General features: G+C 35.7%; 1 protein-coding gene across 2 annotated transcripts in view; it reads right to left on the reverse strand.

The window, feature by feature from the left end:
- Positions 1-3285: 3285 nt before the first annotated feature.
- LOC108735473 (protein doublesex-like) overlaps positions 3286-15799 on the reverse strand; it is a 98463-nt gene continuing 85949 nt past the window's right edge. Inside the window, exons 4-5 of one of the 2 annotated variants that reach the window (XM_018467439.1) lie at positions 14768-14911; positions 3286-3541 (exon numbers count right to left, since the gene is read on the reverse strand). In XM_018467439.1, coding sequence (XP_018322941.1) covers positions 3315-3541; positions 14768-14911 — 371 coding nt within the window. In that variant the 3' untranslated portion in view covers positions 3286-3314. The remainder of the gene's footprint in view (positions 3542-14767; positions 14912-15799) is intronic. The other variant, XM_018467440.1, reaches the window with a different exon arrangement.

The following is a 15799-nucleotide window of genomic DNA, read 5'->3' on the forward strand; positions in this document are numbered from 1 at the left end:
GCTTAGGTTTACGTTTTGTTATAACTCGTAAATGGTAACAATTAACATAAACGCCCATATTTAAAATTAACGCTGATTGCATATACATGTACCTGAACGGATTAGCAGGGATATAAAGTTTAACAACATTAAAGTAGGTATCAGCTAATAATAACTAACAATAAGTAGGACGATTAACTTGTTTTGTATTCACCCATAAATACAGTTAATTATTAAATAGTACGTTGCTTCTCAAAGTGTGAGATTTCTTCGAAATGAATTCTTGTCTGTTTACTTGTAACGTGGCCATTACGAATATGTAGGTGGTATTTACTATAAATAAAGTCGAAATTCTAGGAAATAGTGCAAATGATACATGTAAGCGCGAGTTTTCTCTTAACTTAGAAGTTTCTGTTTCTCGGTACGCAAAGTACAAAGTTAGTTTAATTCTGGTTATATCCGCAGCGGACATAAAAATCTGTCGGCAAGCATGTGTGAACTGTCAACAGTCCGGCAGACAAGACGAATACCTCGTAATAGTTTATGCATGGGAAGGTTTTGTATATTTATACTCGCATGATGACAGGAATCAAAATTTCGCCCCCCCTAAAATCAGGATCAACTTAGTTTAAAACATTTTACAAAAACCAAAAAAACCGCAAAAGCTCTCAATTTGAACAAAGTAATACATATTTTTACAGCATTAAACAAAAAAGAAGCTCCTAAAGAGTGGAGTTTATGTAATATCTAAGTAGAGGCAATACATCGCCATCTGGCGGGTATTTGCTGCTACCAAGAATATCTTCCATACCTATTACACACAAGAGCAGTTGTTTCTACAAAACGGCACTGTACACCATAGTAATGTAACTGTTTATTCATAAAACAGTTAGATTTTTGTCGAATTTTGCCTGAAACCCAAGGAAAATTGGTAAATAAAATTGTTGACTGAATGCCTCGTTAGGCATTACAGAATAGACACAAATGTTGAATATTTAGATAACAACAGCAAGAACAACAACAAGAACAACAGTTTAGCTAAATGCTTGGCTGCGATTTAGTTTAATTAGCTTGGAACGGATGCAAAAATAATAAATTTTAACTGACCAAAAGGGAATAACTCGCTATAGCTATTCCTCGTACCGCAACATTAACCGCGATCGTAAAGTTTGCTTTATATCCGTTTTATGGCGTTTGTAAAATATTGCATTTGGAGTATAATATATGCACTTGACTGCAGTGGAAGCCCAGACGACCCAAATAATACATCATAGTAGGTATATATTTTAAAAGACCGCTTTTAATAACGCTTTGTTTAACAATATGTTCATTCGGAAATAAGTAAAATAGGAACAGCAACTCTGTCTGGTCAACGTAACACAGACATAATAAAAACAGCAGGATACAGGCAAGAGTTTGACATGATTTTTCTCTCAGCAGCCATTATTCCTTTTTGGTTGAAATAGTTTTCCTATTAACAAGGTTTTAAGAAAATTTTCAAAAATTACGTCAGGAGGACTGTAATATTCTGATAGATTTTTCGATTTTTTGAAATTATTCCCCATTGGAATCGCTTTCACTTAAAATACGAAACCTAAATAGTTAAAGTTAATTTAAATTGGTATGCAATCAAGTAACGTATTTGGTCATTCGACGGCTTGTTAGTTTTGATTGTACATTTATTCTTTAAATTCTATATAAAAATATAGGTGGAAGTAGTTTAGAATGACTTGAACCTTCTTCGTAGATTCCCTCTGTTAACTGATTTCTACATTTCTATCTATTTTCTTGGAGTTCCATTCCTGATGGTTATAATCCATATATGGAATAACAGCCCATCCAGTACATTTTTATCCTGTCTTGACTAACTGACTGACTGACGCACAGCCAAAACTATTGGACCAATTTGAATGAAACTTTGAATGTGTACTGACTATTAAAAATAGAATTTTAAGATCTCAAATATAGTGGAACTAATAAGGATCCAGATCGATATGGTAATGGTAATGGAACATAAAAACTTGTTTCTACTTAAGAGTAATTGTAAGGGAATTAAAATTACTTCTACAGGGTTTATGAATTTGAAAGTATGTTTTCATGATCGTATATTTCTCATGTTATAAATCTATTGTATAGACGGAAATAAAAAGAAAACGGAAAAGAAAATAATTTAATTGAACCAGGTAGGCAGGGGAAAGTTGTTTGTATGCAGTAGATGTCACTGCTTAGGACTATGATAGTACCGAGAGAGAGACGCATTGTTCTGGTCGTAGGTACTAACGTTCTGTTGATAATGGCGTTATAAATCACCGTGCGATTTTGATTGCACACATCAATGTATCAAGAAACTGTATATGTAAATATTATTTATAGGCACTAAGAAGAAATCGTAAAATTCGACAATTTATACGATTTCCCTGTCGTAAATATTCGCCCACTACGATCTCTTCTACTGCCATGACAATGGTGATAATTGCTTCTAGAAAACACGCAAAGTAGACCCATAGACTTAGAGAAAGAGCCCGGGCAACAGGTGGCGTTTTCCCCCTTCACTTCTATAATTGCGGCCAGAGGGTGCGAAACCCAGCGTATGAAACGAATTATGTAACGTGGTGGACGTTAGCAGGAACCGTCAATGTTATAGTTATTAATTTATAAAAATACTCAAGTTGGACGTTTAAACACTACATCAACGATTTAAGTAAAATAAGACGGTTAATCGTTTCAAGATGCAAGTGAGGAATTCCGTAACGAACTATTGTGGATTTTTACAGACCTGATCAAATTTTCAAGTCCACTTCTTCGACACCTGTTGCTTTCATACAGTTTCTCTAGTTTCTTTTCTAATTTTCTAAATAAGTATAATTTTTATATACCGCATGCGAAAAAAATTATCATAGTATAGGGAATTTTATATACAGTATCCGAATTGCCTCTTCATAGAAACAGATCACAATGTTCAGAATAACCGAATATAATGCTAATTGCTTAATTAACTAACAGACACTACTTAATACTAAAATTAATTAAAATCTGATTAACAGAATTGCAGCAGCGCAAGTTGCGTTTTTGCGATCGTTAAAAGTTTGACTGTACGGTGTATATCGATTTCCTATACTATTAGGTATCACTTCTGTAACGGAAAATATCCGGTCGTCTCGCAAAGTTTATTGGTCGTAAATTAGGAAACATGCTGAAACACCATTGCACATACTTAATATATGTATATTATAAAATAGAATAACGTTGCACAATCTGTTTAATCTATACGTATTCGTAATTATTTTAATTGGCAATATCTATTACGAATTAATGACGAAATTATCAGCTTACTTTTACGCTCTACTCCTTGGCCTTGGTGGTACTGGATGTGATTCTGTCGGAGAACCGGGCGGTACTCCATTCAATACTCCCTCAGAGTATACGGATAAGGGTGGCAAATAAATGGGCGGATAAAGGTTAGGGTACAGGCTCGAATGCGCCGTCAGGTGACTAAGTGGAATGTGGTTGTACGTGTATCGAGCAGCCTTCACCGCCGCAAGGGCTCGAATCTCGATGAATGCTAAAAAGAAAAAGCATTGCAAAATTCAACGAAATATTAGTACAAGTTTGATAAAATGTCGTAAAATCAAGTCTGGTGATGCCCTGATTCGGGTTTAAAGGTCGTCGTTGGTTAGAGTTGCTTTCTAACGTTTCGCTAGCAGGAGTGGCGAGCTTCTTCAGAACTCCTTCCATTTCTGCTGCTGGATGTCGATGTAGACTGTAGACCAATGTACTTGCAGCATCAGAGATGAAAGGACCTTTGAAGAAGCTCGTCACTCGTGCTAGCGAAACGTTAGAAAGCAACTATAACTGACCACCACGACTTTTAGACCCGAATCAGGATAGTCTGATAGATAGAAGTCTGTCTGTCCATCCGTTCGTTTATCATCCTCAGAGGTGGATCTAATATAGGTAATTTGGATTATAAAGTAAAAAATATTCTAAAATTTTAAAAATTTGAATCATTAGGTTAGCAACTCTGGGATAGATCAACTCGTGTGCGCGCTTATCGAGCGGAACGGGGTATTCCCCGTCGTTTCTTTTCGGAATAACAGAAGAATAGTCCGATTTTCGGCCGCTCTTTCTGTGGCTAACTGAGTGTTGAACCAACAAAAATTGAATCCCTGAGTGTTTAAAAAAACTCCAATATAATGGCTAATCGTAAATGATGGAGATGCATGTCGTTTATCAAAAACGAAATGTACCTATTAATAGTAAAGATTTTGAAAATTTGAGAAGTGGAATCATTTTATATTTTTATCTTGCTGCTAAGAAACTAATTGAAAGTTCATTTCGTGAAGAATTGTCTTGAAATATAATTAATTATGTCGCAAAAGCATGAAGATAGATACATAGCACAAATGCGGCTACTCGTTATAATATGAGTATAAACAAGTGGTAATTTTCAGTATGACATAAGCAATCAAGGATATACATATAATAAGATTGGAATAGTTTACCTTTAGTATAATAGTATTTATTTCTGCGAAACAATCTGTTAATAGTACCATGTCGAATTCGGATGACAGTAATTAGTTTTTGTGAACCTAACAGTGTTTTTTTTCTTTCCTGATGGTCCTTATCGTGAAATTCGTTTTGCTCGTTAACTTGCACGTCTACGCAGATAGAATTTAATGATCGTGCCAAAGATCGTATTAATCTTTTGACAGTATAATTAAATATATATTTCAAACAATATAGGTAACGTCTGTGTAGGAACTGTGATTACTACAAACAATAAAAACAAAATGAAATCGCTTGTTACGTACGCTTTTATCAGTTCATAAAACGGGGCAAATCAAATAAATCAAATTGTTGTATAATTTCCGAAAGCTTTCATTAAACTGTGCAAAAACAATGTAATGATGACTGACGTATCTGTGAACGCGAAGGCAATTTTAGTTAAAGTGAATGAGAGTAAAGATTTCCGGGGCTAATGTCATTAAAGGACGAGGATTGGTCTTGAAAGTGCGGATCACATTAATTGCTGGCAAGACTTTCGCTTGTTAACGGCGAAACATGGGCGGTTGGTGCCTGAAGGCACACGAAGACTTGTCTACACCTATTTAAAAAAATGCATACTACCGAAGTGAATACTTCACATACCGAATTACTTGAATGACGAGCAGAGAAAACAAAAATCGTAAGATTCTTAATCGTATCTACCTATCTGTAGGAATGACTGACAAGCGTCTTGAAGCACCCGACATGTACGGCTTGCCTATCATGTACCTGGATAATCGGCTGACCTGTAGGGTCTCCCGTTTCTTAAATGGATTAATCCCTAGGGAGTCTTCTAACATTGAACACTAATGAAGGGAGTAGCCCTCAGACTCGGAACTATGCAAACCCTCATAGTAGGTTCAAAGTTAAGTACTTTATCCAGCAATTGGGTCCCCCCACCCACTTGCTACCTGTAGGGACATTCCGATGGTTAACAGTGTTCTGAAACAGTCCTCATTGGACAACGTACATTTCTCATATCTAATTTAATCGACCCTGCCTTTACCCTCCAAATGGATGAGACTACACGCTACACCATACAGAGATACATCCTTGGCCTCATCTACACTACGCCTCTGCCACATGCGCTCATTGGCAGTCATCAATACATTGTGGTTAGATAGCGCAATCACATCCTAGATTATTCCTGTACCTGTCATGGTTCCTACCCGATTGACCCTTGAGGTGTCAACAGCCCCGTCAGGGTTGCCTCGCTGTCAATGAGTATCAGTGTCGTTGGAGAGGGATTTACCCCAAATCAACTGCCACTGTTGTGCTGCACTTTTAATACGTTTGTCTGCCAGCCGTAGGTGGGCTCTTTCCCTTGGATTTCCAACAGTACTACCAACACTTTGCCATCGGATTTCCGCTTACGCCAGACCAACCATTTCTTTCCGCTTTCTACATTTACTTCTAGATGCCTGAGGATCCTACAACTATCTCTATACTCGCGTATGGGTCACCGTCTCGACCTTGAAGGGACATCATGAAGAAACTCGGGTGAAGAATTTGAATTTAAAGATTGTTAATTTAAAAAAAAATGAAAAGGTGGTGACATAGTGTCACCAGACGGGTGATATTAAACCGATGTGCTGCATTAGTCTCCGAACCTGGTGGAATTGACGTAATGCAATTGATGGAGAAGAGTTTAGCATGCATAACCAGAAAGTCGTACTAGAAACCACGTTTGAAGGGCTGCGGCTTAGGAGATTCATGTTAAGCGTTCACGGTGTTCTGCGGAGGAGTTCCGCGAGATACGACCTTGTCCTAGAGAAAATATACACAATTCTGCGAAAAGAAATCATTCTGTTCCAAACCATTAACGAACATCTATTGAAACTCAAAAAGTCCTTGAAAGAATATTTTTCAAAGGAGTCACACAGTCGCAGAATAGCCAGTGATTATGAATATAGAATCCATTCGCAAAACCAAAATCATCTATGTCGGAGTGATCGATATCAAGAACTTATCCTCCTTAAAACAAATTCGAAAGCTGGTTCAAATTTCAATGACTTTTAGATCAAACTTAATGATGGATACCCTGCAGTCGTTGAGAAGGTTATCGCAGTTCCTGTTTCTATTTATTTCGACTTCAGATTACAGACGAGCTTTTCAGTTTAAGCTTACACTAAAAACAAATTGAAAACTAGATTGAATACCACTCTGGATATTCAAATTGTATTGTCGGACAATAAATCAAATTTTAAGGTTATTATAAGCATTATCAGCATATGAAATATATACGTGCAATAAAGATTTTGAATTCAAAATTCAATTTGAACAACATGTAAACAATAAGGTAGGTCCAGGAGTCAGACATAAAACTATCATCACTTTACTTTTTTGTCGTGATGGGGTTCTATCCATAAAAAGGGTAATCAGAAAGGGTTCCGTAGCAAAAAAATTAGGAACCGCTGGTTTATATTATAAAAGGTTTAACAGACAGCGTTTATTTTATAATGATGGTGTGATCTCTCTGTTATTTTGGCATGAGCTTTACTGTACTATCTTAAAAGATATCCATGCCCAAATATAGACGGTCTAAAACATTTCTGCACATGTGTATACTTATGTAAGATATAATATTGGAGTATAGGTAGATATGTATATTTTATGAACGTTTAAAATATCCGATTCTGTATAAAATAGGCGAAAGACAGCAACAATTTTTCGGAAACCATCTTCCTAAATCGACCGTTCGGAGTTTAGAGATAAGTCATAAGTTTTACGATGGCCGACTCAGCACAATTGTATTACCTATACTTCGTCGTAGTACAGTCTGATCCATAAAATCTACGGTTGTTAAAAGTAGATAGGAACGAAATCAATTCATTCTCACATAAATGTTAGACCTGAATTTTACGATTCGAGGAGCTATCGTAATCTCCAAACGCGGAAATCCCATCTGGAAATTCTACCTAACGATGAGGCTTTCTTAACAATTGGCCAATTCCCCAAACGAAGCGCGTTCAAGAAAACTAATATTTTATAACGCAATCAATCAGTTTTGCTAATAAAATGTTGCACGTGTGTATACAATACATATGTACAACTGAACAATTTCTTTTACGGAAAGATTTTTTTTTAAGAACACGTGAGGCTTTAAGGATGTTGATGGGAGGTACAATTGGAGACAAGAGTACATAAAATTAGAAATTCGTGATTAATTAGGTTTTGTAGCATATCATGGGGTAAATAAATACTATTTGTACTAAAAAAAAAAAGTATACGGTTTAAGAGAAAATTTGGAATTTGATCAAAAACTTTGAATAAAATAAGAAATAACGAATAATATGGAAAATTTTTAACTGACTTTTGGCAGTGAATATGCCTTGATTTCAACTTCGAAACAAAAAAATATTTAGTTTCAATCTCTATTAATAATGAGCGTAAAACTTTTTAATATGTTTAAATAATAATTAAAACTTTAAAATTGCATTTATTTCAGACAATTATAAATATTATCATTATATTATCAAGTAAAAACGAGATTTTCAGCTAATTTTTCATTTTTTCCTCGATAACCATTTAGTGAATTTGAATAACCTTACGCTAAAGTGATTCTCCAGAGTTCAAGTTACTTATTATAAAAGTTTGAAATTTCTAGTAGCTTTTTTTCTGTTAATAAAAATAAATTTAATCTGTTCAGTTAACGAATCTCCATAAAATGACGTGTAAAATTACAATTTTTTAAAATTTCAATAGCTTTTTAACGGTTTAGTGAATCGATTAGTAATTTTTACAGGAGTTTTAGAATTGAATGAGGAACGTTCTTCCAAATTTTTATTTGTCTCGTAGCATTTTGACATACCTCCCAAACATCCTTAAGAACGGAAATTATTATAAGAAACATGCAAATATGTACAAGAGTAATTAGTTTATTACTAAGACATCTGGAACCCTCATGGGAAGTTGCTGAATTTAAGTTATTATTTTCAAGAGTCAAACATGTAGTAACCATTTTGTACTAGTGAAATTACTAGGTGCATATGCGCTTACGAACACCTTTGTAATACGTCCAACGTTAAAAATGTAGTGGTTATGGTATATCATTGAAATGTAGGTACATATATGCCACTTTTATACGACGGAATATGGACATTTAATTCCGCCCAACTTTTTGGGCATCCGGGGGCCGCCCGACTTGCCCCCTGCCCCTTCTAAAGCCAGCACTTTGTAGTGTAGATTGGTAACGCGTGATTCTAGTTGTAGTATTTGGCTTCAACTGTGATTCTTGATATGTAACTCGAATATTTTGGTATTGTATTAATTCCTTACTTTCTTTCAAAGCGAGTGTTGCGGCGGGATATGAATGTGACTTTTAAAGATGAATGAATTGTTTGCTAATTCACAGTATTGGAACATAACAGTCTATACTGCATGGGTATATGCAGGTCTGGTGTATTATTGCGGTGGTGCATATATACGAACAGTCATTAACAACAAAGCAGAATTTCAGCTTCCATTATAATTAGGTAATAAAACAACAAACAGCCTCAGAATATTACAGCGTATTTTCAGTTCGGCACACGTTCAATAACTAAACTGCAAAATTTACGAGTCTATTTCCACTTTACAATGCTTCATATACACTAAATATAACACATTTTTAGTGGCTCCGACGGAAGTTCAGATCGTTATCTGAAACGAACGGTGTTCAAAAGTCGTCGAGCAGAAAATGAAAACTTGCCTCACGACTGTTGCAAAATATGCCACATTCGAATACAAAGTGCAATAACATTTTACTACACCTGACTAAGAATTATCTTCTCGGAGATTCCCATAAAAAGGGAACAATTGCCTTAATAATAATAAGGATAAGTGTAATAATACCTCCACGGGAGATCTACGAATATTATTATCTAACTATGTGCCTACTTACTATCGAGGTAACTTTACATCAGAATTANATCTTCTCGGAGATTCCCATAAAAAGGGAACAATTGCCTTAATAATAATAAGGATAAGTGTAATAATACCTCCACGGGAGGTCTACGAATATTATTATCTAACTATGTGCCTACTTACTATCGAGGTAACTTTACATCAGAATTAAACAAAGTTTGAAAACTTTTTGTAGTAGGTACAAAAGATTAAATAATGTTCTAGAAAATTAAAAACATTCGGTGGTGAAAGTCACTTGGAAAAGTAGAATTCGGACGGATACTCACGACAGCATGGAACCAAAATTCATACATACCAAAAAAAGAAATACCGTTCATTCTGTATAGCTTCTATGCATGTTGTCCAAAGCGACATTTTCGATAACGGCCAGCCATTAACCAAAACGGCCATAGAAGTGCTTAAAATTAAAATGAGTTTACTGTTTCGGCTAGTCATTCTTTCGAATAATCAAGATGTCAAACCAAGCAGGTCTAACCAATAAAAAGAAGGTTTGGATGTTTCGTTTCCGCCAGCTACTAAAGCAGCCTTACTTTTAGGAATTGTGGGAATGGGTGGATAACGGTTGGAGACGAAATTAAGATACAGGAGAAGTGAAAGATCTAGATATTGTCTGTAGAATATTACTGTATCTGCATTTGCTTAAGTGATCTAGGACCATCATGTTGTTCGGTACCTAACTGTGGATAACAAAAGGATTTATGGTATTTATCAAAATCAAACGATGAATAATGTTGGGTCTTTTTTCCAAAGGTGCCAGGTTTGCACTAACTATATCTTTTGGAGTTCTTTTTTGTAAGCTATGAAAAAGGGTGTTACTTTGAGGCAGTTGAGGCACATTTATGAGATACAAGTAAAGAAAATATTGGTAGAAACAAAATGTGATCTTGGTAAATGCAAGGGGACATGTGGATAGATTACAACATAAGTGTATAATGTGTACCTACAATATCTCCACTTTTTCATACTATGTTATATTGAATCAGATACGTACTGAAAAATTTTTTGGAATTGTCCAATAACCTGCATTTTTGACCTGCATTATGAAGAAAAGGTTAGAAGCGTTCGAAATGTGGTGTTATAGGCGGATGATGAGGATATCGTGGGTAGAAAAGGTTAGAAATGAAGAGGTATTGGAAAGAATAGAACAGAGGACGCTATGGAAGTCAATAAAAAATAGACGAGATAGGTTGGTAGGACACCTTAGGCATGAAGGTCTAGTCAGAGACATATTAGAGGCAGAAACAGGAGTTAGGAGGGGTAGAGGTAGACCTAGGTTAGATTACTGTTCGCAAAAAGTTAAGGATGTGGGCTGTTCTTATTTTAGGGAAATGCGAAGTTTAGCTCAGGATAGGAAAGAGTGGAGGTACGTGTCCAACCAGTCTTAGGACTGATGACCTCATGATGATGATGATGAAGTCTTCTATAATCTCTAATTTTACATTTGAGGTGGGTACCATCTTTTCAGTAAGTAAATATAACGAGCAATTGTATAACTATTCTCCAAAATTGAATGATTCACATCCTTAATTAACTTGTTTTGTTTGAAACGGTCCATAATTTCGGTGGATGCATTATGACCACGTGTACCTATATAGATGTATGAATGTTTGGTAGTAGTGGCGTATGACGGTTTTATATGTCGAGAGTTAGTGCATGGCTAATATTCAAACCGCGACGGTCATAACCTAAGTATACGGAAAGAAATAAACGGGCAGAATAATAATTTACATAATACTCGGTCGTTCTAAATAAAGCCAGTGGCTGTTAATCACCTGCCCCCTATTATTACTCCGGCCGATCATAAACTGCTTTACGAGCGCCGAAATGTACACATATTTGCGAAATGACACAATTTATCCGTCCACTTACACCACGACCGCTACCGGTGTTATTACCAGAATTATTATTATTATTATTGGCATTGTTGTTTAGTCCGTTTGTCCAGCCAAAAGATCCTTAAAGTCAACCCTACTACACCGTGCGACGATAAACCCGAATGGTATATAGACGTCGTCCCAATTGGCTATCTAGTTTGCGTGGGTTGTTCAAACACGAATCCAAATCGGATTATACGTAGATCGTCTACCTATTTTAAGTAGCTTTGAGTTAATCATAAAATTTTTACTTGACAGCTGTTCGCGATATTTAATTTAAGGCTGTACATTCATTAATAAATGAAATTAATGTTGTGGTATTTGTAAAACCATTGTCATATGCTTGAGAGTAATTAGAGTAAAGCTAGGTTTTTATCCTTACTGTGCAGTACGTAGTCACATCATTCATGCCAGCGTCAGTTTGGCAAATAGAGAAAATGATATAAGCAATAAAACAATAAAGGATCAAATTAATAAAATATTATAGTGACCCTTATTTGAGTTTGCCGCTATGATATCGATTCACTTCGGTATGACTAGCCCCGACCAGGTTATATAGAGAGACCACACCAATATAGTTTGGTTGAACCCGGCAAGAAGGTGTGCAGTGACACCTTGTATCTCGGTTACCCCTTTCATTTTGTTAAACCTTACATAGTTAATTATACCCTAAATTAAGTGTTCCAAATATTATAAATAAACAAGTTGCGGTTCGTGGAGCCCGGTGTTTTATTTATTGTGGTATAACAGGGGTTGTGATTGACCCGAGGAATTAGTCGAGAAAGTTAGCGACTAAAATATATATTTAAGAAGAAGCTGACATAGCGAATATAAAGCCGAGTGATGTAGATCATAGTTTAGCTTTCGGGAAAACAGCTGAATTACGAATCTCCTACCCTGGTCCAAGTTTCCTGTGGTTACCAGCAGGATTTAAAAACGCTCGACGAGGACTTTTCCTAGTAGGGATATCAACTTATCGAACTGAGCTCACGACGAAGCTACTACGTGATACGCTACTAGGTAACGATACACTGCGTGCTGATGAGGTCCAATAAAATCGAATACTCACCACCAAGATATTTTTGTTCTGATAAGTTACATGCTTATAACGTAATAGTTACGCCGCGGTGTGGGTTCAGTCACACAAGTCGATTTCCTCATTAAATAAGGACATTGTCAACAATATTGAATTGCATATTGATGCATACGTACATGGTATGTGTAGATTAATAGTTTTCAGTGTCTTAAGATTTAAGGCTCGGAAGGTTCCATTTTGCAATGTATGTTTTTAAATATACCTATAGGGTAGTAAGTGGAAAATTCTAGGTTGTACCAAGCGGTCTCATTACCGATTATACGATAGCCCCACGATTTGACTTTTGTTGTATTAAAACGCTTTCAGAGTTGAAACAGGATGGATTTTTTATGAATGAAAAAGATACTTATGCATAATAACATGGCTAAAAATATGCGAAAAGAAGGTTTACATTGATTGCAGTGCTTTTGACGCAGTTTCAACCCCAAATGGGACAATGTGTAGAAACGTGAAGTATAATTGTATACCGAGTGGGGACGTATTCGTTTGTGTGCAAGTGAAAATGTGTGTGTATGTGTGTGTGTGTGTGCGCGTTGGAAAAATATTACAAGCTTTGCATTTATGGTCCTCGTAAATTATAGTTTAACGATTCTGGGTCCGTTGTTTTGAAACGCAACATAGCAGCAGCGAGACCGAAGATTGGCAGAACTGCAAATTATTCTCCTGGACAAAAGCGACGTAGCCGTACGCAATTAAAAACGGTTTTTACTCCCGTCCATATTATGCGCACTACAAACGGAACAACAATTGTCGTAAACCGCCACGTATAGGTACCTACTACTCATATAGGTACGTACGTATGTATATCCGACCCGAGACGTTGGTATTTGCATGAGCGTATGTCCAAGACGCAACTTAAATAACGCGTACGTATGTGTTCTATGTTCGAAGTGACGGAACACGTGTTTCAATTATGGTTAAGTAACATAAAAGGGACGAGCGGATGTAAGAATGGCTTTTACGATACTCGCGGATCTTTGGGTGTTTCTTTCTTTCTTTGGGTCCTTCCAAAGAGGATCTCCAGAAGGTGTCACATCTGCATACTCAGTAATAACGTACTATGGCAGATGGATATTTGCAAATATGTAAATTATTGTAATGCACTAGTCTTCCTTTCACAGCTACAAGTTACCGTAATATTAGCGACGCATTAAATTTGATTTTTTTTGTACCTAGGAAGTCAGATAACTCCAGACATCTTCTTAAGTATGAAGGGCTAGTCTGAGATATTTTAGAAGCAGAAATAGGTGTTAAGAGGAGTAGAGGTAGATCTAGATTAGATCACTGTTCATAAATGGTGAAGGATGTGGGATGTTCTAGTTTTAGTGAAATGCGAAGATTAGCTCAGGATAGGAAAGAGTGGAAATGCGTGTCTATCCAGTTTTAGAACTGGAGATATTATGATGATGATGATTAATTTTTTAAGTATCAAACAAAAACAGTTCTATGCAATGTATGTACAATAATAAATGGTTTTAATTAATACCCTAAAATGGATACTCATACTCAGTACACAATAGCGCTCAACTTCGGTTGATCGAATCAATAAATTCGGAAGCCCTGAGAGTTTTGTAGACAATAGCCGTTTTCTGCAGTTTTGTATTTCTACTTTTTTGCTTTTCGATGTCTTATGCATTGAAATTTGTTCCATGGCAGTTTCTGTCAAAGTTTTTCAGATAAATCTTCAAATGTGCTCCGATATATCTTCTTCCGTCTTTATTTTCTTTGACTGATTTGTTGAGAACTAAAATAAATTGAGATTTTGGTATATACCGATCCGCCACCCTTCGCATTTAAGTTTCAACTGTTTATGTCAGTTATTACATTGAAAGATCTCTTTTCCTCTATCGAATTCCAACAAGTTTCTCTTGCGTTTCTGTCGTACACTTCTCATTTATCGATTCTTGGTTCTTCATCAAGAGATTTTTATGGCTTATTGTCTATGTTTTTAAATTCGTTTCTTGCTATGCCAACTAAATGATATGTAGATGACAAATGCGAATAAATTCTTGTTTCTACGTCTATTTGAGCTTGTTTATACGGAATTGGAAGCTCGTGGAAGCTAAAGGACAACAAATTACCTTGGATACTTGAGACATGTATCGGTTTTCGATCAGCACAAATCTGCATTAATTAAACGATGTTAGTTTCAACATATATTTTTGGATTTTAAGTACTCCTGTCATCAAAATGTAGGTTTTATCAATTTAGCTACATATCTTTCATTTATCATTATTAAAATTAATATCTAAACATACTTCGGAAATACAAACTAGGTACTTAACATAGATTATACAGGCTCCATACATCTATTACTTCAGAGTTTCCTATCAAATAAATTACGGCTTAAACAAATGGATGTCCTTACCTTCGTCTATTTGCCTAAGGGCTTCAACCTGATCATCCCTTGCATACTTCAAAACCACATCGACGAGTGAAATCATTTTCCACGAAAACTGGAACTTGTCCTTGAGCCTCTGACAGAATTCGAGCAGAACTTCAGCTCCTCGCCCTGGAAATGTTCCAAATTAATTTTCAAAGTTGTTGCTGTACTGCAGCATATCTTTTACTCCGCTATAAATATTTTTCAAAGTTGGAACCTCGAGTATATTACCATTACCGAGGACATGCTTGATTTAAGCAAACTTTTAACCATGTCAACAATTTTCAATATTTCATTGGAAAATTTATAACTGGTTTAATTTTAGAAAGCTTACATGTTTTTTTTTTATTATAAACCCAACATCAATGTCGGTAGCATTTCCCAATGCTAACAGAAGTGTATGTTGCTTCTGTTAGAGGTACATATTACATTTGAAAAGCTAAAGCAAAAAGCTACCACTGAATTTGCAAAAAGTAAGGGCTGCACTCTTAAAAGTGTTAGTAAAGTGACGATGTGCAAGAAAATTAAAATTGTGGACGCCATAAGATTGAATATGTATTCTGGACATTTGGAGGTAGTTTTTTATCTGCAATTTTGGTACGATGCTCTTGTCGATTACTTTATTAGAAAACTAAATGACAGGAATACTTGTTATGTGCATTTTAACTCTAGATAAAGTGCTGGTCCAGGTCGTAAAACTTAAAACAAAATTGCAGATAAAAAAAACAATAGGAAAGAAAATTCGAAACGTTGTCTACATAGAGCAAATTATAAAGTACAATCCCTGCTACATAATAGCCAACTAGTGTTATATGTATATATATGTGCCATAGTTTACATTGACTTCGTTTCGTCATGGGTAAAAATGTATAGTATGAGAAAATTTCCGCTACGGATTACTTCCGTTAAAACCATCGCATTTTTACCAGATACGGCCATAAATAATAGGTTTTTGCTAGACAGTAAACTGTATTTTATTAAGGAGGTTAATACTATTCGATCTGTGCATATTCTCTT

This window comes from Agrilus planipennis, unplaced genomic scaffold (assembly GCF_000699045.2).
Source record: "Agrilus planipennis isolate EAB-ADULT unplaced genomic scaffold, Apla_2.0 scaffold91, whole genome shotgun sequence".
In the NCBI taxonomy this organism is placed as follows: domain Eukaryota; kingdom Metazoa; phylum Arthropoda; class Insecta; order Coleoptera; family Buprestidae; genus Agrilus; species Agrilus planipennis.